Here is a 24092-nt window from a genome sequence, read left to right on the forward strand (position 1 = left end):
AGTTTGGTTTAAAATCAAGCGAAAAAAACTCGAAGTAATCCTTCGTGAAGAAAGCTGTTTAAATTAGAAAACATTTTAACTTATGTAAACTGAATAATTGAAAAACAAGTGATCAGTTGTCGCATATATCAGTTCAGTTATAGTAAGAACTGAACTGACGGATATTCTAAATGATTAAGTCAGTTTGAAAACAATAGTTAATCAGTTAAGTACACAAGATATGTTTATGGATGTTCGGAGACTTCACCTGCTCCTACGTCACCCCTTCTACAATCTCGGATGGGATCTACTAGAAGACTTTGATTCATACAACTACTTGTACAAACTCACCTAGCTTATGACTTACACTACTGTCTAACTGAACTCTTAGTCTAGACTGAAGGCAGCACCTTCCAGCCAACACTTCTTTAATGTCTATGTGTCAAAGACTACATACACAAGTTTAACGTCTTTGTGCAAGACTATATTTGAGTGGTGGTGTGTGTTCTTGTGTGAGAACTGAACAATGAATACACCAAAAGGTGTTCTCATACACTGAGGGAAGTGAGCTTCTAAACTAAGCTGATAATACGATGAAGTATCCCTTTAGGCTGAATGCTTCTTGAAAGCAGATAGGCAAATAAGCGTGCCCTTTTCTTTTTAACACACTCTCTCTGGTTCTCTGTGTTCCGTCTCCACTGATCTTCTCTTTATATAGACGGGAAACTGATCGTACAGTGAGACTCAATTATTATATCCGTTTCATCTTGAATTTGTTCCTTGGACTTTGTGTCTTGATTTTTCGACTGCCCTTCTGGAGCGTTTGTCTTTAATGTTCTGATGCAACATTCATTATTGTCCTTTGACTGGACAATTGTTTTGCACCTTTGTGCATAGCTGGAATCCACTTGAATGAGTTTGTCTTGTTCTTCAACTGAAAGATTCTAACTGATGCTCCGAACTAGTCAGCTGAACTGATCTTCAGTTGGGCTGGCGAAATCAGTTGACTTGTTAGTTGAACTGATTTCGCTCTTGTTCAATTGAAGTGATCAGCTGGGCTCTTCATCAGTTGAACACTCATTTGGCTGGTCAGGCTTTTGAGGTTCTCCTGCTGATCCACCTATCAGCTGGACAATCAGCTGAACTACTCATTTGACATATCAGTTTGTCTGATTCAGTTTGTACGATCAGTTGGGTCTTCAGTTTGCGATTTAGACAACTCGTAACTGATCCTAGATTCTGCACACTAAGGTAAATCATTAGTAACAAAATAACTAGTTTTGTTAACATCAAAATCAAGATTGCGAAATTGTTGAAAAGTTCCAACATTTTGTTTTCTTGAAATTATCACCATTCCGAGGTACTATGAGATTTGGACATAAAGGGAAGTTAGCTCCGCGTTATATTGGTCTGTATGTGATTGTTGATAGGATTGGTACATTGGCTTATCGTTTGGATTTGCCACCGAATTTGTCTTTGATACATTATGTGTTTCACGTATCTATGTTACAGAAGTATGAGTCAGATCCGCCTCATATCTTGAATGTCGAGGATGTGGAGTTGGATAGTTCTCTTAGCTATGTTGAACATCCAGTGCAAATTTTGGGCTGCAAGGAAAAACAACTCAGGAGCAAGAAGATTTCATTGGTTTTGGTACAATGGAGTAGACATGGAAGAGAAGAATCTACATGGAAATTAGACGCAAAGATGCGACAAAAATGGCCTCATTTGTTTGAAAATGTAATGAATTACGCGATGTATTCTGAATTTTCTATGTATTATCAGTCGTAATGTTTTGGATATCAGTGTTGTGTATGTTAGATTTTGAGGACAAAATATTTTATTAGTAATGGGAGAATGTGAGAGCCCAATACCCATTTGAGCCCAGCTCATTTCCATTTAATTAAACCCAACCCATTTTATATTATTGCGTATCAGTAGCCAAAGAGAGAAAAACTTTTCTCATTGCCTTGCACCCCATCGCTTTTCCTCCTCTTTCTGCATCAGTCGCGTCGTGCCGCCAGCTACCGGAGTAGTAGCACAGTATTCCAGCAGTCGGTTTTCCCAAGCTACGCGTTCCGTCTCTGAGCTGAATCGGCAGAAATCAAAGCTCCATCCTTCACGTTCGAGCCAGCAGCTGCGTTTCATTCTTTGTCTGATTTGGTGAGCTTCTAGCTTCGATTTTTCTTGTTGATGTTGGGTTTATTGAGCAAGGAATCAAATCCCTTTATATTTCCCCTGTCTTCAGCTGATTTCCAGCTATTTTCAGCTCCGTTTCCGACGTGAGAATAGTGTTTCCGACGAGCCACCTCCGCGAGACCAGCGTTGTGCATTTTAGCCTCGATTCTTAAGGTATTAAACTTGAAATTCCAGATTTTGAATGGTTTTATAGGCTGCCGAGAATTCGATTTTTAACCGCTCCGATTTAAATTGTTTTAGTCAATTGGATGCAGTATATTGAAGTACATAACAAATTTATATTGTACGCTATATCGTTGGACAAGTTCATCATAAAGTCCTTAAGAAATTACTGTGGTATTGTAAGTTATAGTTGAGGTACGCCCAAACCTTTATCATGATGACACTTATATTGGCGTGTAAGAATATTCAGTTGATGTTGTTTGCTATTATGTGTCTTGAATGTTTAGTCTTATGCATTCATTCATAAATTGTATTGACATAACATATTGAGCCTTGACTCTTTTGACGATGATTTATATTGATTCTGTTGAGATATATTGAGTCATCAGAGGGACGAATGGGATGTGATTAGCCATATTCCCAGATGACAAGCTAGGGAAGAGCGACTTAGCTACTCGCATTCCCGATGCTACATGCATGGACAAGGACGATTTGATGCTGTATTCTTGGTACGGGTGACCACTGTTACTGTTGATGATACTATTCGTTTGGACTCCGTTTGGTATCCGTTATTCCATTGTTACCATTCATGCATCGCATATCATTGCATTTACTTGGTATTATTACATGTCTTTTATATACGTAGTAATTTTACTGGTTTGTCGTACTGGGGTTCGACTTCTGTTTTCTTTTTATGTTGTGGTTGTTTTTGATGCCATAACAGGTCATTCCAGGAGATTTGATGCGTTTGGTGGAGCGTCAGCGAGTGGTACCTAGTAGTCAGTCTGTTGGTGTCAGAGTTCCCGGATATCTATATATGATATTGGTTTGATACATTTGCTAGATAGATGCCCTGTGTAGCTGTATGGTGATGCTTTTATGCTGTTTTGGATTTTATTTGTTGTATGTTGTGTTTAGTCCTGACCAGTGCGCCTGTAGGATATTTGTTTGGTTGATTGTGAACTTGATGTTATTTTCGAGCGTATATTGATGTTTTTGTGTTTTGAAATTTTTGGGATGTCCTACTTACGGGGAGGTCATGCCGAAATTTCTGTAGGCCCAAATGAACATTTTAAACTCGTTTTCGCTGTTTACACAAATTAATCCTTGTTATTGGTAATTAAATATTAATTTGAAGCATGTGCCCTCACATATAATTTAAAAGACTGAAAGATATAAATTCTATTGGATGTGTAAATGAACCGAATAAAATATCACTAAAGTTTTAAGGCTCGATCTTTGTTCGAAATTTGAAAATTTTAATAATTTTGGCTCGACTTTGGTTCAGATCAAGATCGAGTTCGAGCTTGACTCGAAAGATTTGATTATGTTCATGAACTATTCAAAAATAAATGTTCGATCACTCGTGAAAAAAAATCAGAATTCATTGTAAGAAATTAGTAAGGAACAATGAATCGAGATTTACGTAGTTCGGTGTAAAGGAAACATCAACAAGAGATTTTTGACTATGAAATTGAAAAGAATTGTATAGGTTACGAGTTAGTATCTTTCTTTTATAACGAGCCTATAGCTGACCAATATAACTGCTACTAACTAGCTAAACCATCACTTCCTCTAGTGAATGCATCACTAGTCTTCGTAGTGTCTTTCAATGTAAGCAGCACCAATTCACATTGTGATTATATTATTTTACTAAAATATTAATTTTGTCATGAACGATCAAATAATATAATTTTGAATTATGTTTTACTTGAAAAAGTTTGAACATGTTTGAATTCGACTCAAATTCGATAGTATTCGAGCCAACTGACTTCGTGTACACCCATTAGGGGTGTGCAACGGTCGGTTTGGTTCGGTTTTAATAAACTTCGGTTCGGTTTACGGTTTTTCGATTGTCTAATCCTAAATCAAACCATTTTAATTCGGTCCGGTTTGGTTTTTTGTATTACGGTTTGTTTAATAAATTTAGTTATAAATGAAGTTGTACGTTATAAATTTTAAAAAAAATATAATAAAAAACCACAATCAAATTGGTTTTGATTATCTTACAAAAATCAAAATAAAGTAATAAAAAACAGACATAGATATAATTCTTCTAACCAATTTTTTAAGTATATCACAAACATCAAAATAAATTAATAAAAAATATAGCTATGACAATTGTAACCAATTTGAAATTTGGATATGTTGATAGTGAATAATTCCAGCATTGGATTCATCAACTCTTACAACAAAAATCTTCATATGTAGGGAAATGAAAATGTCAACCTATTATGAAAAAGAATAAGTTCATATAAATTATATCAACTTAACAAACCTGATTGCAAGTCACAACTATATATCAATAAGGCAACAAAATAGTAAACATAATGAAATTACTTATATTAATTATTTTATTATTTATTATATTTTAAATGGTCGGTTCGGTTTTTTCGGTTTTAAAATTTAAAAAACCGATAACCGAAAGTACAAAAAATCAAAACCATAACCGACCGAAAAACCGTTTAAACCGAACCAAAAAAACCGAAATTTATGTTCCGGTCGGTTTTTTCGGTGTAAACCGTTTAATGAACACCCTAACACCCATAAACTAACTGTATTGACAAAACTTGACTGACAAAATCAAGAACAACACTAAAGTACATGAATATAATTATTAATTATCCTTGGGATATTATTAGGAATGTGAGTAAGTCATGTATTTAAACTCGGGCAAAAAATTTATTGTGAATATCAGTAAGGTTGACCGTCTCACAAATAAAGATTCATGAGACCGTCTCACAAGAGATTTACTTTTAAACTCGTCTCGAATACTTTAGACGGGTGGAAGTGTCTAGAAGTGAGTTCGGGACGAATAAAAAGTTATATATATATATATATTATGTTATATTAATATCTAACCTTAATTCATATTATTTATGTTGCCAACTTATTATTTTGTTATGGTTCGAATATAATGCACATAGACTTAGTACCAACTGAAATGGAAGAAGAATCATCAGTGCCCCAATTTCAGAACGTATTTTACCCTCGATTCTCTTCAGAAGAATCAGTACCCGGGAAGCCTATAATTCTTCTCAACGATTACCAATTTTCCCTCGAATATTTGAGCTCTTACTGATTCTATTTATCCTGCTCTAGGATCTTGAATTCCCAGAATATCCTCATTGATTTTTAATTTGCGCAATCTCTTTTTTCCTTGATGTTTGAAAGCCCGTGTCATTTTTCGGCCAATTTTAAAGAACTTGATGATTCAAGAATTTTCTCCTCTAGGGTTTTCGCCATTTTTCCTTCTTGTTTGCCATGGGAGATTTATCTAGCTTCCGAAAACGAGGGAGTGATTATTGTCAACATTCACCAGCCTCAGCTGTATCTCCTTTTGACCACTTTCGCATTTCGAAGAAACACAGACTTTCAGGTCCCATGGATCAAAGGGCTTCTGATTTTTACCGGTCCGGAGCTTCAAATTCTGTGGTTTCAAGAATTAATCGGTATCCAGATTCTAAAATTGGTTTCTGCAGAGAAGTTCATGCCCCCGTAAGGAGTAGTCGATTTGGGTTTTCGCATAGAATAGATAGAGGTGAGACTAGTGTTGGTTCTAAAGAAAGTTCAGCTGATAAAATGAAAATTCTACTCGGAATATATGAAAGCAGAAAGAACCTTGCCATGGAAAGTTTGAGGTACATTACCCAAGTCGAGGCTGCAGTGTCACTTTGGTTAGGGAATGAAAAAGAGGCGATTGAGATTGACGGGGACGAGGAGAACAAAGTTGTTGTTTCTGATGATTCGAGTGTTGAGGAAGTAGAGATAGTGAAGAAAAAACTGCAGTCCTTGAATTCTTCGGTGGTTACAGATTTAAGTAATGAGCATGCCAAGGTGGATGTTGTGGAGAAGATGATGAACTTAATGCAGCTTGAGCACGAATCTGCTGATAATGTTGTTCCAGCTCATAAAAAACTGTATGATTCTTCACTCAGGAGAAATGATAAACTGAATAGCTTAGATATTGAAATAGGACTTACTGAAATGCAGTTTCGAAGACAACTGTTATTGAGACCTCTCAAGTATACGAGGAAAAAAAAGAGGGTGTGGTTTTCCGTCTCACTTTTTCTTGGAAATTGCCTTTTTTCCACTTGGATTTACTGTTATGTTTGTATTGCTTTGTGTGATGACATTGTTGTTTCTAATGTTGGGTTTGTTATTCGTCGATAAATAGGATGTGGCAGAAGAATGTTTTGCTCCTCTTAGTGTAGAGGAAGTGGCTGATGTGACAAGTGCATTCTCGTCGAAATCCAATAGGTATTATTTCGAAATCTGCAATTTCATGTATTTTGTGTGTTCTACTTACTAGTCACGCCTTTTTATTCTTGTCCAACTTTAACAGGGGAAAGGTTTTGGTGAGTCATGAGACTTCAAACATTGCTATTACAGGGGAAAAATTTCAGTGCTTGAGACCAGGGGGATGGCTCAATGATGAGGTAATTTTATGCAAGCATTTCTGCATGTAGCGAGATTTATGATTAGGTTTATGAAGCGTGATATGATCTTTTGGTATGCAGGTTATTAATTTGTATGTAGAATTACTGAAAGAACGGGAAAAAAGGGAAACACAGAAGTTTTTGAAATGTCATTTCTTTAACAGTTTCTTTTATAAAAAGGTATGCACACCCACCCCATTAAGTTCTTTCATTTTTCAACACACCAGTCCTTCAAATTATTCTATTATGTGGGGAGACATACCTACGACCTGTTATTATTTTTTACGACCTGTTATTATTTTTTAATGTGATCACGTTCATTTCTTATCGGTATAATTTTACATTTCTGTATCTGGTTTGTCCCATGTTTTGTCTCAGCTAATTGCTGGTAAAGGAGGGTACAATTTTCAATCAGTTCGAAGATGGACTACGATAAAAAAGCTTGGATATAGCCTCTTAGACTGCGACAAAGTATAGTTCAAGGATGCTATTTTTAAGTTGAATAATACTCTTATTCAAGGCTACTCTTGTCAAAGTTAATCTCGTTCATTTTTTGAATTTTGTAGATTTTTGTGCCTATCCACAAAATAAACCATTGGTGTTTAGCAGTTATCAACAAAAAAGATGAAAAGTTTCAGTATCTTGATTCACTCAAAGGGGGCGATAACGAAGTGATAAAAATGCTGGTATCTTTCCTTATCGTTTAGGACGCTTCAAAATTTTATTTATTGATTTTCTTAAATGATTAAATGAGTATAGCTGAGATGGATTTCTCTCTGGGTTCTATTTTTTTTTTCTCCTTTCACTTTTCTTTCCTCATTTCTGATTGTGGTATGTTCATCACCTGTTTTAAGGGAACCGAGAACATAACTGTTGGGTAATACTCCGAAATGATGTCGATCATGATGATAATATAGTATCAAAATTGCAGAATAAAATAATCAACAAGAACACAAAAATTTACGTGGTTCACTCATATATGTTACGTCCTTGGAACTACAACAAATCTTTATAACAGGAAGAAATATTACAATTGTTTATAACAAAACACTCAATATCTCACAATCCCTAACCCAGAGTATAACCGAAAATTTATTTTATCTAACTTACACAAGAGTACCTCTACACCAAGAAAAAACACTCTTTTTTTATCTTTGCTCTCTATTTTACAATGCTGAAAGCTTTGTTGGGATGATCTGAAATGGTCGAAGGACGTATCTATTTATAGATGCAAATTCTCATAAACAATTGAATGCGCAGCCTGTCATTTTTGACAAATCATGCCATCACCACCAACCATTATAAATGCAAGGTGGTGGCAGCTCGCGTTACATTCCTACCACTTGAATACTTGATTCCAATCATGACTTAACACCTATATTACATGGATATGTTACGGGTATGGGTATCGTGTCGAATATGATATGGATACGGCGATACGGAAAATTTTGAAAATATATAAAACAATATGGTCAGGATACAATAATTATGAAAATATATATATAAATTTGGTATTAAAAATTGTTGAGATATACATATTTATATAAATATATTGTAGAAGTATATATACATATTTATGTAAATATATACAATGTACAACTTCAAAGCAGTAATTTAATTAGAAAAAGCGAAAAAAAAATTCCAAATTTTTTGCCGAAACGTATCAAAAAACGTATCAATCTCCTTTAGATAAATTCCTGCTATCAACATATCATCTACATATAGTAGTAGAATGATATAAGAGTCATCAAGCTTCTTCACACAACATCAATGATTAGCCTGACACCTCAGGAAACTATTTTTTCTCATGAATTCATCAAACTTCTTGTACCGCTGTCTTGGAGTTTGTTTGAGTCCATAGATGCTCTTCTGAAGTTTGCACACCATTTTCTCTTTTCCTCGTACTTCAAATCTCTGTGGTTATTTAATATAAATTTCTTTATCTAGGTCATGATCGAGCTTTTCTTGAACTTTAAAAATCGAAATAAAATTTAGTCTTTTATGCTAGAATAAATCGCAAGTGCATGAGTCAACTAGTTATAATATAGTGTACGGGGTAGGGATATCGTCTCACACCATTTTTATTTTCAAAAATTAATCTTTAGTAAATTGTAGACGAGAATTTGAATTGTAAGTTACCTAATAAATTCAAGGCAAGATGTACTGCAATAATAAATAAAGATAGACAATTTAAAATGAATTTTTAAAACCAATTGGAAGCAAAATTTGTTAGTAATCTCGATTCACATGACCTTTACTAATTCATATAACCGACTTCGACTTTTGTTCCGGCGTTTGACAGGATCCCCTAAATTATTAACATTTTCTCTCAAGATATGATAAACTAACTCAACACGATGAAATAATTAAATGTCTTTAACTATTTATCAAAGGTGAGTTGCATCCATAATCATCGAATCTCCTTGCTTTCGACCTAGTGGACTATAAATATCAACATTTATTCAATTTCATATGTCTATGCAAATTGTTAATCCATGGATTATGGTACTCATTCCTATTGCAAACTATTCTTTCGATTAATTTACAATTTAATATATTATCAAAGTTACGTAGGCTTCTATAATCAAGAGAAAAATAATAACACAATCAAGCATACTGCAAAGTCGACTATTTAATTATATAAAACAAAGTTTTGGGATAGGATCCCCTTGAATCCCAATAAATAAAAGATTTAGCTACTAAACATAATCAAATATTCAAACAATAATTAAAATAAAGTTTTCAAACTAAACACACACTGCGCGAAAATCTCGAATTCTTCAAGTTTCCTCGAATCCAGTTTCTTTTTCTCGCGTGCGGCGGCTCTCTCTAGCTGATAAAACTCTCCAAAGTTATGAAAATCTCATTAAAACCGTGTACTAGGACTTTTCCAAGTAGGTGTCATCAAGAAAGTTGGAAAGAAATCAATAGAATTTTTTTCTTTTCTGATTGCGCTGGGGCGAGCCACCCCAGCGCGCCCTCTGCGCAAATTCTTCTTTTTCATATTTCTCGCGTGCGCTAGGGCTCCCAGAATTGCTCGCTCCAGCGCGCTGGCTCGTGGATTACCTCTATTTTTCTTCTTGTGCGCGCTAGGGCGGTCAATTTCACCTACCCCAGCGCGTCTGGATCGACTTTGGCCTTTGAAATCCACATTTTTTTTATCACATTGCCAACAATTCAACCCAAACACATGAAAAACAAATACTATACATGACATATAATAAAAACAACTAAATATAGATGCAACCTAAACGAAACATGCATGAATGCGACTCAAAATTACACAATAAAATACGTAAAAGCCACACATATCAGGTCACCATGAAGAAACACCGTCTTTACATCTAACAGCTCCAGATGTAAATCTTCTTTTGCCAATAATCCAAGTACAGTCTTGATAGTGTTAACTTAACTAGTAGAGAGCAAATCTCAGTGTGATAAATGTCTTCCTTTGTTGAAAACCTTTTAAAACAATCTCATACTCCTATCACGTTCATTCAGGGTCATGTTCATCTTTTCAGCTACACCATTTTGTTGAGGTGTACCAGGAATGATTTTCTCTATCTTGATCTCGTTCTGTGTACAATATTTTTGAACTCGTCATCTTCGTATTCATCACCATTATTAAATCGTAAGCACTTCATCTTCAAGTTGGTTTCATTCTCAACCATGTCTTTCCATCTTTTAAAAATCTCATAAACATCGGATTTATTTTTCAGGAAAAAAACTCAATATTTCCTGCTTATATCGTCAATAAAAGTGACATAATATCTTGATCCTCCAATGGATGTCACGGGATGGTCTTCATACATCAGTATGAACCAGCTCCAACTTTCCTGCTTTCGGTTCTCTACCGCCTTTTGAGAAGCTCATATTTTTTTGCTTTCCAAATATACAACTTTCACATAGCTTGTGTCAACGGTCTTTAATTCCGATAGCTTCTCTTTTGATAAAAGTATTTTCATTCCCTTCTCTCATATGCCCAAGCCTACAATGCCATAAACTTGAATTAGTTCCAGCATCCACGACTGCTAATGTATCTCTGCAACTTGAAGTCATAAAGTATTCTATTTTTCTTTTCTCGAGAAACAATCATTAATCTTTTGTTCACTTTCCAGGAAATAGGCATCGTCACCAAAGGTCACATTATGGCATTTGTCATCGAGCTTGTCCCATTGAGATCAGATTGTGTGTCAATTTCGGTACATGCCTAACTTTGTTAATTTTCCAGACAAATTCATTTGACATCTTCATCCGGGCATCACCTATACCAACTATTTTCAAAAGTTTTCCATCCACGGGAAAACTTTTCCGTAATTGCTGGTGCTGTAATTAATACATAACGATTATCAGTTGTATGAAACGAAGCTCCTAAGTCCATAACCCAATAATTATTCGGGCTTTCCATGGATAGTAATCGAACATCATGTACCTCCTCAGTAACAACATTTGAATTATTCTTTGTTGATTTGCAATTCTTTTTTGAGTGACTAGTCTCACTACTCCTCCAGCACTTCAAATTCTTTTCAAAGTTGTTTTTGTCTTTTTTATTTCTTGACTTGTATCTATCGCGCCATCGGTTTGAACTCTTTTCGCCACACCTGCCCCTTCATCTGTTCTCAAGATTTAAAGCAGATCTCGATGATGTTCCTTCACCCGAATCCATCCTGTGAACTTCTTCAGCAAGAATTTGATATCTGATATCAATGAATTGTAGCTTTATATAGCTGTAGGTTTCTGTTCAGCACATCTCTTAGACATTGGTATGGTGTATCTCCTAGCTGTACATTGTGTTCTATGTTTGTTTATGCACGATTCAGGGAAACAATATCTGATCTATCAATTCTTGCCATTTTTATTTTGCAATCTGGATTTCGTCTTGTTTTCCTGTTTATCTGGGCGCGTTTATTTCAAGTGCAGGCCAGATACTACGTTGATGAGGTGAAGGACAAGAGTGGCGAAGACATTGATGTTCGTTCATGGGAGGAAGAATTTGTCGAGGACCTACCAGAGCAGGAGAATGGGTAGGAGCTGGAACTTTTCCAGAAACTCTTCTATCCTTTAACAGCAAGAAATTTAAATTATCTCTCTCCTGGGAACATGCCATTGAAATAATTTGAATAATCTTACTTCTGGGGACATGATATTTTTCAAAGAGATCCTTCCCATTCACGACAATACTCTTTCACCCTGAAAATGAAAATTGTTTTCTAACGTGACGGGCTGCCATTGGGAAAAACCAATCCCTCCAAGAAAATAGATTTTTCTTTTTTCAATTTTCTTATGTTTGGTAAGTTTCTACAGATATGACTGTGGCATGTTCATGCTCAAATATGTCGACTTCTATAGCAGAGATATAGGACTGTGCTTTAGCCAGGTAAGCAAGTTCTTATGCATCACAATTTCCCGTTTTATGCAACCTAGTAGTATAATGTATTTTTCTTCTGTAGGAAAACATGCCATATTTTAGGCTAAGAACAGCTAAAGAAATTTTGAGGTTGAGAGCGGACTGACGAAGACTGAGCTTTTAGCTGTGAAAATCTATGTGAAGAAAAACATTGAGATTCTAGCTCGTGCATTTTTTCGAGGGATGTGCATGCAGCATCTGCGCTTTTGTGCTGGTATTCAAGTTCAAGTTTTTATTTTTTTGAGGGATGTCCATACTGCAGCTGTGCTTTCTCACTCGTATTCAAGTTCAAAACAATGGAACATGCTAGAAAGTGTTCTATATGCTCCAGCTGAAGGCATTGATTCATTATAATCGAATGGTGTTGCAATAGTTCGTGGGGGTTTTCATTAATTTTCCATGCAAGTTATCCATCAAATACCACAGAGTGGAACTTGTTCTGTAATTAGGAACTCTTTGTTCTGTTGTTTGAGTATGACATGGGGAAAGTGGGACAAAATCTTCAAAGAGCAATATATATATTATAACAAGAAAAGGAAGGCCAATAATGATGCCCGCCGCTAGGCTCCCACCGATTACATCGTAATCAAAACAGTAGGTAAAGAAACATACGTCAACTTGAGTTTGAATAGCGTGTATCATTAACATGGTAAAAAATGGAATTGATTCCTAATGAACAAATTTAAATTAAGATCTTAAAATAAGGCACTGAACTTCCGATCAACACTTTCCTTCAAACCAATACCTAAGTACAAGAATGTCGGATCGGTGGAGCCATCCATGTAGTAAGCAAACACGAGGGAGCTATCATCACGCATGCTCTCTCCCACAAAACTACAAAAAGAACACTGTCAAGTCGCCACATGCCCAGGTGTTTTTTGGAGAAAACAATGACCCAACTTAGTGCTATTACTTACAATTGCAGTTCTTTGAGCTTAGCCAGCAAAAACTTAGTAGCCCTCTCAATGTTCTTCTTGAACAACACTTGCTGCTCACTTTCAAGATTGGGTGTCAACTGCTTGATGTACTTATTGACGTATGCTACAAACTACTACTTGTCAAAAGAAGGTTGTTCCTGCGAAAGCAAGCATTTTCTCTGAGACCAACTTTGAATTTCTCATAGACAACGCATCTCATGATCTGAGCAAGGTACGTACCTGAAGTCTGAATGTGTCAACAATGCCAACTACTTCAATGCCTTGGTCGTCAACACCTTCGTCCTCTTCACCGCCCTCGGCAAAGGGTTCGCGCCAATGTCCACATCAAATGCACCCTTATTAACCCACTAATAAATTTTACCAAGTCATATCTTGTAATTGCACTTGGCTAAGAAAGCGTAATGCAAAAGCAAAAAGAATCCATAAATGTGAATGTGAAATAAGTGGAGAAATCAAATTAACTTTTCCTCAACTTCCCAAAGAATCCCATTCTCAATTTGCTTGTATGGAAACGAGTCTGAAAGAAGTTCATCGCCTGAAACATGCAAAATACAAATTTAATAAACAAACATAAATCATACTAGCTAGATTTAAGACATGCTAACCCAATAAATTCACAAAATATACAAACACCAAGTATCAAACAACTTTCAGTATTAAGACAAGAATCTCATTAAAATATGGATCAGTCACACAAAGACAACAAGAAAACGTTAAATTTGAAAATACATTAAACATTGTAAATAAAAATTAAACCTTTCAAGCAAAAAAAAACAATTTTATTTCGGAAAAAATATATTCATTAATAGTCGAAACACAAAATGACAATCGGAGATTAAACTTTCTCCTTCACGAAAACTGTGTTTCTTGTTGATCCCACGTGCGACAACTTGAGATAATAATATAAAAATAAAATATAAAACTAGACACCGAGATTTACGTGGAAAACTCTTAAAAATTATAATGGTAAAAATTACGGTCAATATGAAAAGAATTCCACTATAATATTTTATGGTGTACAACCACTCACTGTGTTTGCAAATATAACACACTCTCTCTTCATACTGAAGAACAAATACCTCACAAATATTATAAAACTAAGCACTCAAATGCTATGAGATGAGAGAAAAGAACTGAGAATGGAATGATTGAAATGAGGAGGGGGGTGCTCTATAAATAGAGTTCCCTCAATTCGTATTGTGACTGTCATAAATATGAAAACTACGAACTACCATCCATCTGTTAGAATAGGTGCCCAGCAAGGCACCAACTTGTGTCTTGGACTTTTATTGACTCTAATATAAAACGATCTTTATTTTAATAATATTTTATGATTTTATTCGATTATGATATTATGATTTATCTATTTACATATGTAAGCTGTATAGGTAAAGTCCTTAAATATACAATATGTACCATGAGATCTGCATCCCAACGTAAGATCAAGAAACTCATTAGAAAGTGCACCGTATATTCTAAACAGGCTCCTGGTCAAATCAGCCATATAAAATAAGGATAAAGGTCGCTTGAGTTTGAAACTAGTATCTGTGATATAAACGTCATGTTTCATTGACAAGAGCATGTAGATGTCCATTCATACAGATGGATGATCATATGATAATGCACTGAATAACCCTCTATTGGACTATCCAAGTGGTTCTGTCTTATCGAGTATAATAGTCTGCGGTTATGGTTGTACATCATTAGTCCCTTGACACGAGATAATGTTGGGGCTTTACGTACTAGCATGAACTTTGATCCATTTACCGACTCCATTGAGCGTCATCAGGTGGCGAGGTTGGATGTAGTTTCGTAATACGTAAGATCAAATGCATTGTAGTCAGGGATTCATCTTTTGCCTACGGTGAAGATATCTTATGTGATCTGATGAGTTAATAGTTCAAAGAATATCTGGCCAGAGCAAGAAATGTGCTTTAGAGAAAGGTGTTTTCTTAGTTGCACATACCATGCCAATATTAATACTCAAAGATAAATCACATCGTTATCGAATTCATATGCAACTCTCGATATACCAATGTTTTCAGATTCGATCGGGATATATGTGTTGAAAGGACCGTACTGTACGTTAACCATAACTTAATCTTTTTGCATGCACTATCAACGATACCTAGGGGATTATGGGTACTAAACGCTCTTACCATGATCTGATGGTTGCAATCAGAAATGAGTTCTAACATTCTTGATCAAGGAATATATGAAAAGAATGAGGCTAATTAGGGTAAGTCCGAATAAGAATAAATGTTATTCTGAATTACATGGAGATGTGAACCCACGGCTAGCTGCATCCCTAGACCATTGAGGGTCACACAAGTACCAGATTATGTGTTTTCGTTGAGAAATTCAAAGTTCGAAGAGTTGAATTTGACGATTATAGTTTGATAGAGATCAAACAAGACGGTTATAAAGGAGTTTATAAGTCGATTTTATATGATGGAAGAAATGGAAGTTAACTTAATTGCTAATTAAAGAAAGAGAGTAGAACTGCCTGTTTTGGTGAAGGAGTTCACTAAACTGCCAGTTACCCAATATGGTAAATGAAAATTTTGATCTTCGAAATTTTCAATTTTTATTATATGAACAAGACTTGTATCCTTGATACATCGGCGCTGTCGGATCGTCGATCGGGATTATAATGAGTTCAAAATTATTTATTTAGTGAATTTGAAATTTACTAATTAAATGATAGTACTAGTAGTGGTGACTACTAATATGTACAAACTTTCATAAAATATTTTAGGACGGTCTAAAATTAATTAACTAATAAGTTAAAAAATAAATTAAATAATATTTATTTAATTTTAATTAATATGTATTTAATGTGCATTTGTAAATATATAAATGTAAATATATACACTTTATATGAAGATATAAAATTATGTGTATATATGTATTATTAATATATCATGCATTATCAGAAATTGATAAATATATGATATAATAATAATATGATAATTTTATTATAATGGAATTAAGGAGTCCTGAAGGAAGATGGATTCCTATGGGATCAGGAATCGCACTTAAGAATGACAGGGGGGCGGACAGGGCGGGGCGAAGTTGCCATTCCTGTCCCAGAATTCCATCCCCACCTCCATACCTGCCCCGATCCTCGCTTTTTCGAGTTCAGGAAATCTCCGAACTCGAAACCGTGGGGATCGAATCCTCATCCCCGTTTCAAAAATGTTAATGAGGTAAGACAAGAGAGAGTTTGGAGATTTTCACAAATCAAAACTTATTATTATATATGATTATTAGTGATAATTTTAATATTAATATCAATATTATATTATTAACACTAATAATATTATTATTTTATTATTAATATTACTTTTGGGACATGTTCGAGGATGAGGATAGTAATCTCATATCCGCCCGAACTACTTTGGGGATTTTAAAAAATATCCGTATCCGAACTCGAACCCGAAAAAATCGTGAATCCCCGTCCCCGTTTCTGGTTTTTCCCGCTGGGCCCCGAATCCATGGGAAAAGTTGTCATCCATGATCGCACTCTATAAATATACTATTAGGGGGCATATAACACGAGAATTTTTGTCCACAAAAAACACACAAAATCCTTCATCCTTTCCATAACAAGTTTCGGCCATCACAACAAATTTAGTGAAAAATTTCGACTACCACTTTCTTCCAAGGTCGTGCCCCGGGCTGCTGCACTGGCTCTGGATTTTGGAAATTCGGAACGATCCAGCCTCAACGCATGAATCGTTTGGCTTCTCTAGTACGATCTAAGAGAGCAACACAGTCACTAATCGTGGACCGGATTTGACGATTAAGAAGAAGAAGATCGGTTCGTAGGGATATACAAGAAAGGTCATCTTCACTAACCCCATATTGATTTGGTCTCCACATTATAAATGTGTGGGTATAAAAACTTAACACCCTTTGACATACGACGTCCAACAACAGTTTCGAACTTCCGTTGCGACTTTTGTATGAGAAAACGGTACACCAACAGTGGTATTAAAGCCAGACTATTCTCAATCGTATGTTTTAATTCAAAATTATGTTGAGTTTATTATTTCTAACTGCGTTTGAAATTCCAAGAAAATGACACCCTTGAAAATAAGCTTTTGAAACAAAAAAGAATCAGCGCGGCTACACAGAAAAGTTCGGGTTAACACGCCCGAGTAGCGCTACGCAACTTGCCCACGCTTTTTTTTAAATAAAAATTTTTTTGGGGGCTGGCCAAATTTTTCAGGCAGCACACAGCCCACTACCCGAACTGTTCCAGCAGCAGAAGCAAGGGCTCGGGCAGTCCTGTCCGACGGGGACTCAAAGTCCCCGGAGCGTTTTCCAATTTTTTGAAATTTATGGGTCAAAATTTAGATTTTCTGAAAATTGATCAAATTGTCCGCGAAAAATAAATTTTGATTAAATCGTGGAATTTTCTCATGAAATAAATAATTAAAATTAGATTTTAATTATTTATATAAAAAAGAATTTTTACAAGAAATTTAATTAATTTAAGTTAAATAAAAGAGTTTATTTAACTTATTAATTATGACGGTCAGTGATAATTTACAAAATACATGATTTATAGATAATATGAATTATTATCGATTTAATATAATAGTTGATATTATATGGTAAAAGGATGATCGAGAGCCATAACCAATTTGCTAGGTGTATGTTAAGATATTTTATATGTTGTATTTTTAATTATTGGGTAATTAAAAGTGGACCTGATTTTGCTAGGTGTATGTTAAGATATTTTATATGTTGTATTTTTAATTATTGGGTAATTAAAAGTGGACCTGATTTATGGTTCGTTCTCATCCCAAAATTTGTATTCCAGTGTGCCATGGAAATTTAATGTAAAAATTAGATTTAGTGGGAGATCAAGATTAAAGTTGGTGGGCTCAGATCCTCGAAAGGTGTTTTGAAAATCGAAGACATGTAAAATATTGGAAAATTATGTAATATTGGATTTGCATCCCTGAATTTACCTAAGTTCTGGACATGGATCCGTATGTGGCTCATGTGGATTAATTAGCTCTCGGTTATCGATCATCCTTTATTATTTATGATGTATATGATATATTATAAATAATCAGTATGTGCGTTATTATTAATATAATAACAAGAGTTTAATGAATCCGACAAGCATACAAACAAACAGAGCACAAGTTTTTAAAATTGAAATACCTCATTTTGGATAAGATCCGAAATTTAAATTAAGCCCATTAAAAAGAAAATTAAAGAAATTTTAATATTTTCTTGTTTTCTATCAACGGTAGTTGCATGATAAACGCTACCTGCGGTCAGTGTCTGACTCATAAAATTTGGGAGGTCTGGACGTCGGAAAGCTGTGACTTCCACTGACATATTTTATGTGAACTACGTGGAACTCCCATGACTTCGGCTCAAAAATTGAGGGATCTCATGGAGACCGTTAACTAAGGTTCGACATTGATGGGTCGAGCTTGACACGTGAAGAGAAATAATATCATATTATTGGACTCTCCTCAAACGTAATGCAAAATTAAGTGAGAGTTGCAAGGAGTTGCAATTGAGCTCTATATTTTGGAAATTTTGATTTACTGATATTATTTGAGATTTTGATTTAGCAATTGGGCATTGTCTACTCACTAAGAAAAAATTGGATTTCACGTTTTTTTTCAGAGGGGTGGCGAAAATATAAAAATAGTGGGAGACAATACGTAAAAACAAAAGACCATATTTTACGTCTTAGAAAATATTTTAAAATAATCAGTAATGTTTATTTTGTTTCTATTTCAGTATATTTGCGATGTCGTCTCGAAACCCACTATATGTTATTCTCAATCAAAATAAGTTAATTAGATCTAACTATCACGATTGGCTGAAGAATTTAAAAATCGTTTAAATTATGAGAAAATATCATATGTGCTCAAGAAACCTTCTCAAAAATAGGCAGCTGCAAATGCCCCTACTGAGAAATTGTCCAAGCTTGATAAATTGTGATACCATGATCTTCAAGCTAAGAGTTATATGCTAGCTTCTATGTCAAACGAGCTGCAGAGGCAGTTTGAGGAAGCTGTAAATGCTGCTGACATTTACAGCCACCTAAAGAGTTGTTTGATGAAAAAACGTGTCCATTGAGGCACACTATTGTCAAGGAGCTCATGACATCACGCTTGCGAGAAGTGGCCTCGGTCCATGAGAATGGCATGAGGAAGATTGAGCTCATAGAAAAGTTGGTGGGCTATGACCTTGTTATTCCCAATGAATTGTTCACAAACATTCTACGGATGTTGCTGCCATCGTCCTTTGATGGGTTTGTGGTGAACTTCAACATGAACAAGTTGGAGGCTAACCTTGAAGGGTTGGTCAACATTCTGACTAGTTATGAAGCCACCATCAAGAAGAAAAAACATGTTTTCTTCATGGGCTCTTCGTCTGGGACAAAGAAAGGCCCAAAAAGAAAGGATAAGAAACGTTCTCGTGCTTCCAAGAACAACAAACCTAGCAAGAAACATACTGCAAACACTTCTAAGGGGTCCAAAAAGCCTGAGAAAGTAGAAGACGTTTGCTTCCACTGAAAGAAGCCTGGATACTAAAAGCGCAATTGCAAGGAGTATCTTGCCCAGAAGGGTTCTGGTAACGATATGTTTTATATTGAAATAAATGTCTCAATTATTTCAACTTCTTGGATATTGGATACTAGATGTGGATCTAATCTATGAAATAATTTGCAGACGATGACAAGAAGTAGAAGGCTGAAGGAAGGTGAGACATTCTTGAGAATGGGCAATGAAGCAAGGGTTGCTGCACTGGCCATAGGAGATATTTATTTAATGTTAAACAACAATTTTAAGTTATTTTTTAGAGATGTTTTTTTGGTTCCAGATTTGATTTAAAACATAGTTTTCATTTATATGCTTGATAAAGATGGATTTTCTTGTTTATTTAGTAAATGTGTTTGTAATATTTACAAGAATGAATGTTTGATTACAACTAGTGAAATTCAAAACGATCTCTATAACTTAAAAATAAAAGATATTCCAAACAACTATGTCCAAGTAAACACGATAACAACAACGACAAACAAAAAAAACAAGATAGTCTAAACCAATCACACTTAAGGCACACTAATCTAGGACATATTTCCCAAATAAAGATGCACAAACTAGTGAGAGAGGGCATGTTTGACTCGTAAGACCTAAAATCTTTATAGGCATGTGAGTCATGTCTGAAAAGAAAGATGACCAAAGCCCCTTTCCTAAGGAAATTAGAACGTGCACATGATCTGTTGAATTTGATCCATACAGATGTGTGTGACTCACTAAGTGTTACACGAGACATGGCCAATCCTTCTTCATTACCTTTATTAGATGACTTCTCGAGATATGAGTATGTATATTTAATGAAATACAAGTCTTAACCATTTGAAATGTTCAAAGAATCATGATATCAGGTAGAGAAACAATTAGGAAAAAGTATTAAACCACTTCGATCTTATCGAGGTGGAGAGTACGTAATTACCTAAAAAAATGAAATTCTATCACAGCGAACTCCTACATCCACAACCCAGTTGAATGGTGTGCCAGAACGTTGTAATTGAACATTGATGGACATGGTTCGATCTATGATGAGATTCACAGAATTGTCGCCACCCCTTTGGGGATTTGCACTCGAAACTACGGTAAAGTTGTTGAACCATGTCCACATAAAAGAAGTGGATAAAACTCCAAATGAGATATGGATGAGAAAGTCACCCAAATATTCTTTCTTAAGAATATGAGGATGTCTTGCTTATGTGAAGCAGGTGGTGAGAGACAAATTGGATAGTAGAGCTAATTTGTGCTACTTTGTGAGATATCCAAAGAACTCTATTGGATTTTACTTTTATGATCTCAATGAAACAAATATGTTTGTTATAATGAATGTCACCTACTTAGAGAAGGAGTTTCTATTGGATATAAAAGGCGGGATGATAGAACTCGATGAAATTCGGGAACCACCCATTACAGAAATAATATAACCCACACCCCAACAGCCAATTGAAAAAACACAAGCTCCTAGGAGATTTGAAAGAGTCTCAAGGCCGCCTAATAGGATGAGCTCGCTTCTTGAGGAGGGCCAAGGTGAGCCCATTCTTGGATGTAATTCAAGAAATTTTGAGGAAGCACTATCTGATGCCGATTCATCTAAATGACTTGAAGCCATGCAGTCCGAAATGGAATCCATGTATTTGAACCAAGTATGGTCCTTAGTAGATCAATATGAGAGAATTGATGGGAATGTGATGACCTTCAAGGCGAGATTGATAGCAAAAAGATATACTCAAAGACAAGGTGTTGACTATGAGGAAATCTTTTCTCCAGTCGCGATATTCAAGTCCATTAGGATATTGCTGACCATCGCAACATAATAAGACTATGAAATATGAAAGATGGATGTGAGGACATCATTCCTTAATGGGGACATTAAGGAAGAAATTTACATGTCTCAACCTAAAGGATTCACATCAGTAGGAAGTGAGCATAAAATACGAAAAATTTCATATATCCATTTATGGACTCAAGCAGACATCAAGGAGCTGAAACCTCATATTTGACAGCATTAATCAAAGAGTTCGATTTTGCCAAGAATCACGAGGAACCTTGTGCATACAAGAACGTTAATGAGAGTGCAGTGACATTCTTGATACTTTACGTTGATGACATACTACTCATTGAGAATTATGTATGGATGCTGCAATCAATTAAAATATAGTTAGCCGGTATATTCACCATGAAAGATATGGGTGAAGCATCCTATGTAATAGAAATACAGATCTATAGAGATAGATCAAATAGGATGCTATAGCTCACTCAATCCACATATATTGATACCATACTGAAGAGATTTTGTATGGAGAAGTCCAAGAGAAGATATCTCTCAATGTCTCATGGTGTGTCTATATCCAAGTCTATGTGCCCTAAGACTGATGAAGAGATAGAAACCATCAGCTGCATTCCATATGCGCCTGCTATATGCAATATTATGTATGATATGATATCTACTCAACCTGATATTGCATATGCACTGAGTGTTGCAAGCAGATATCAGTCGAATACCGGTCCAATACATTGGAAATTCGTGAAGGACATCTTAAGTACTTTAAAAGAACTAAGAATTTGTTCTTCGTTTACGGGAGTGGAGAATTAAAATTTGAAGGCTATACTGATTCTAGATTCCAATCAGATATAGATTGTTCGACATCAATCTCTGGATTTATATTCAAGCTCAATGGTGGTGTTGTCTCTTGGAAGAGTTCCGAGCAAGGCACCACAGCGGATTCAACCATTGAGGTCGAATACATAGCTGCATCGGCTGCAGCAAATGAGTGTGTTTAGATGAGAAATTTTATTCAAGAGTTGGGTGTCATTCCTCAAACATTTGATCCAATTCCGTTTACAGTGACAACATTGGTTCCGTTGCACAAACAAAGAAACCGAGGTTTCATCAGCGATCCAAACATATACTGAGGAAGTTCCACATAATCCGGAAGATTGTAGGAAGAGATGACATATCGATAGAGAGATTCGCCTCCGCAGACAACGTTGTTGATCTACTGACGAAGCCCCTGCAAGGACCATTGTTTGAGAAGTGGGAGATTGTTAGAGTAGGTGCCCAGCAAGCCAAATTGTGTCTTGAGCTTTTATTGACTCTAATGTAAAATGATATTTATTTTATATTTGTATACCTATGCAAGCTGCATAGATAAAGTTCTTGAATAAACAATAGGTACCATGAGATCTATCTCTCAACATAAGATCATGAAACTCATTAGGAAGTGTATCGTATATATTAAACATGTTCCTAGTCGAATAAGCCGCCTAAAATAAGGATAAAGTTCGCTTGAGATTGAGACTAGTATATTTGATGTAAACGTCGTGTTTCATTGGCAAGGGTATGGAGATGTCCATTCATACAGAAGGATGATCATATGATGATGCACTAAACAACCCTCCATCGGACTGTCCAAGTGGTTCTCACTTATCGAGTAGAATAGTCCGCGATTATGGATGTACACTATTAGTCATTTGACCTGGGACAATTTAGGAGTTCTACGTACTAGCATGCACTTTGATCCATTTACCAACTCCATTGAAGATCATCAGGTGGCGAGGTTGGGTGTGGTTTCGAAATACATAGGAGCAAAAGAATTGTAGTCGAGGATTCACTGTTTGCCCACGAGTTAAAAAATCCTATGTGATCTGATAAGTTAATAGTGCAAAGAGTCTCTGGCCAGAGCAAGAAATGTGCTTTAGGGAAAGTGTTTTCTTAGTGCACATACCATGTCACTATTAGTACTCAAAGATAAATCACATCTTCATCGAATTCATATATAACTCTTGATATACCAATGGTTACAGATTCGATCGGGATATATGTGTTGAAAGAACGTACTGTACACTAAAAATAACTTAAGGTTCTGGCAGACACTATCAACGATACCTAGGGGATCATGGGACGATGCTACTAGACGCTCATACCATAATCCGATTGGTGCAATTGAAAATAAGTTCTGACATTCTTGATCAAAGAGTCGATGGAAAGAATGAGGCTAATTAGGGTAAGCCCGAATAAGAATAAATGTTATTTTGAATCACACAGAGATGTGAACTCACGGCTAGTTGTATCACTGAACCATTGAGGGTCACACAAGGATCGAATTATGTGTTCTCGTTGAGAAAGTCAAAGTCAAGGATTTGAATTTAGAGACTATAGTTTGATGGAGATCAAACATGATGCTTATAAAGGAGTTTATGAGTTGATTCCATAGAATGGAAGAAATGGAAGTTAGTTTAATTACTAATTAAGGAATGAGAGTGGAACTGCCTGTTTTGGTGAATGAGTTCACTAAACTAACAGCTGTCCAATATGGTAATTGAAATTTTTGATCTTCGAAAGTTTCAATTTTCATTATATGAACAAGTCTTGTATCCTTGGTACATTGGTGAT

General features: G+C 35.5%; 2 protein-coding genes and 1 pseudogene across 3 annotated transcripts; 2 read left to right on the top strand and 1 right to left on the bottom strand.

The window, feature by feature from the left end:
• The first annotated feature begins 1344 nt into the window (after window positions 1–1344).
• On the top strand, window positions 1345–1770 carry LOC140961660 (uncharacterized). The gene has a single exon (XM_073420320.1). The coding sequence runs from the start codon at window positions 1345–1347 to the stop codon at window positions 1768–1770; it is 426 nt and encodes a 141-aa protein (XP_073276421.1).
• A 3501-nt stretch (window positions 1771–5271) lies between these two features.
• LOC140961345 (ubiquitin-like-specific protease ESD4) lies at window positions 5272–12693 on the top strand. 2 transcript variants are annotated; one of them, XM_073419808.1, is made up of 9 exons: window positions 5272–6387; window positions 6518–6600; window positions 6686–6779; window positions 6861–6959; window positions 7158–7250; window positions 7346–7465; window positions 11700–11803; window positions 12084–12156; window positions 12230–12693. In XM_073419808.1, the coding sequence occupies exons 1-9, from the start codon at window positions 5605–5607 to the stop codon at window positions 12290–12292; spliced, it is 1512 nt and encodes a 503-aa protein (XP_073275909.1). In that variant the 5' UTR covers window positions 5272–5604; the 3' UTR covers window positions 12293–12693. The 2 variants fall into 2 exon arrangements, with proteins under 2 accessions (XP_073275909.1, XP_073275908.1); XM_073419807.1 differs by having other exon boundaries at window positions 12084–12693.
• Window positions 12694–12881: 188 nt separating this feature from the next.
• LOC140961661 (translationally-controlled tumor protein homolog) lies at window positions 12882–13663 on the bottom strand (annotated as a pseudogene).
• Window positions 13664–24092: the final 10429 nt, after the last annotated feature.

Source organism: Primulina huaijiensis, chromosome 16 (genome assembly GCF_012295235.1).
Source record: "Primulina huaijiensis isolate GDHJ02 chromosome 16, ASM1229523v2, whole genome shotgun sequence".
NCBI lineage: Eukaryota > Viridiplantae > Streptophyta > Magnoliopsida > Lamiales > Gesneriaceae > Primulina > Primulina huaijiensis.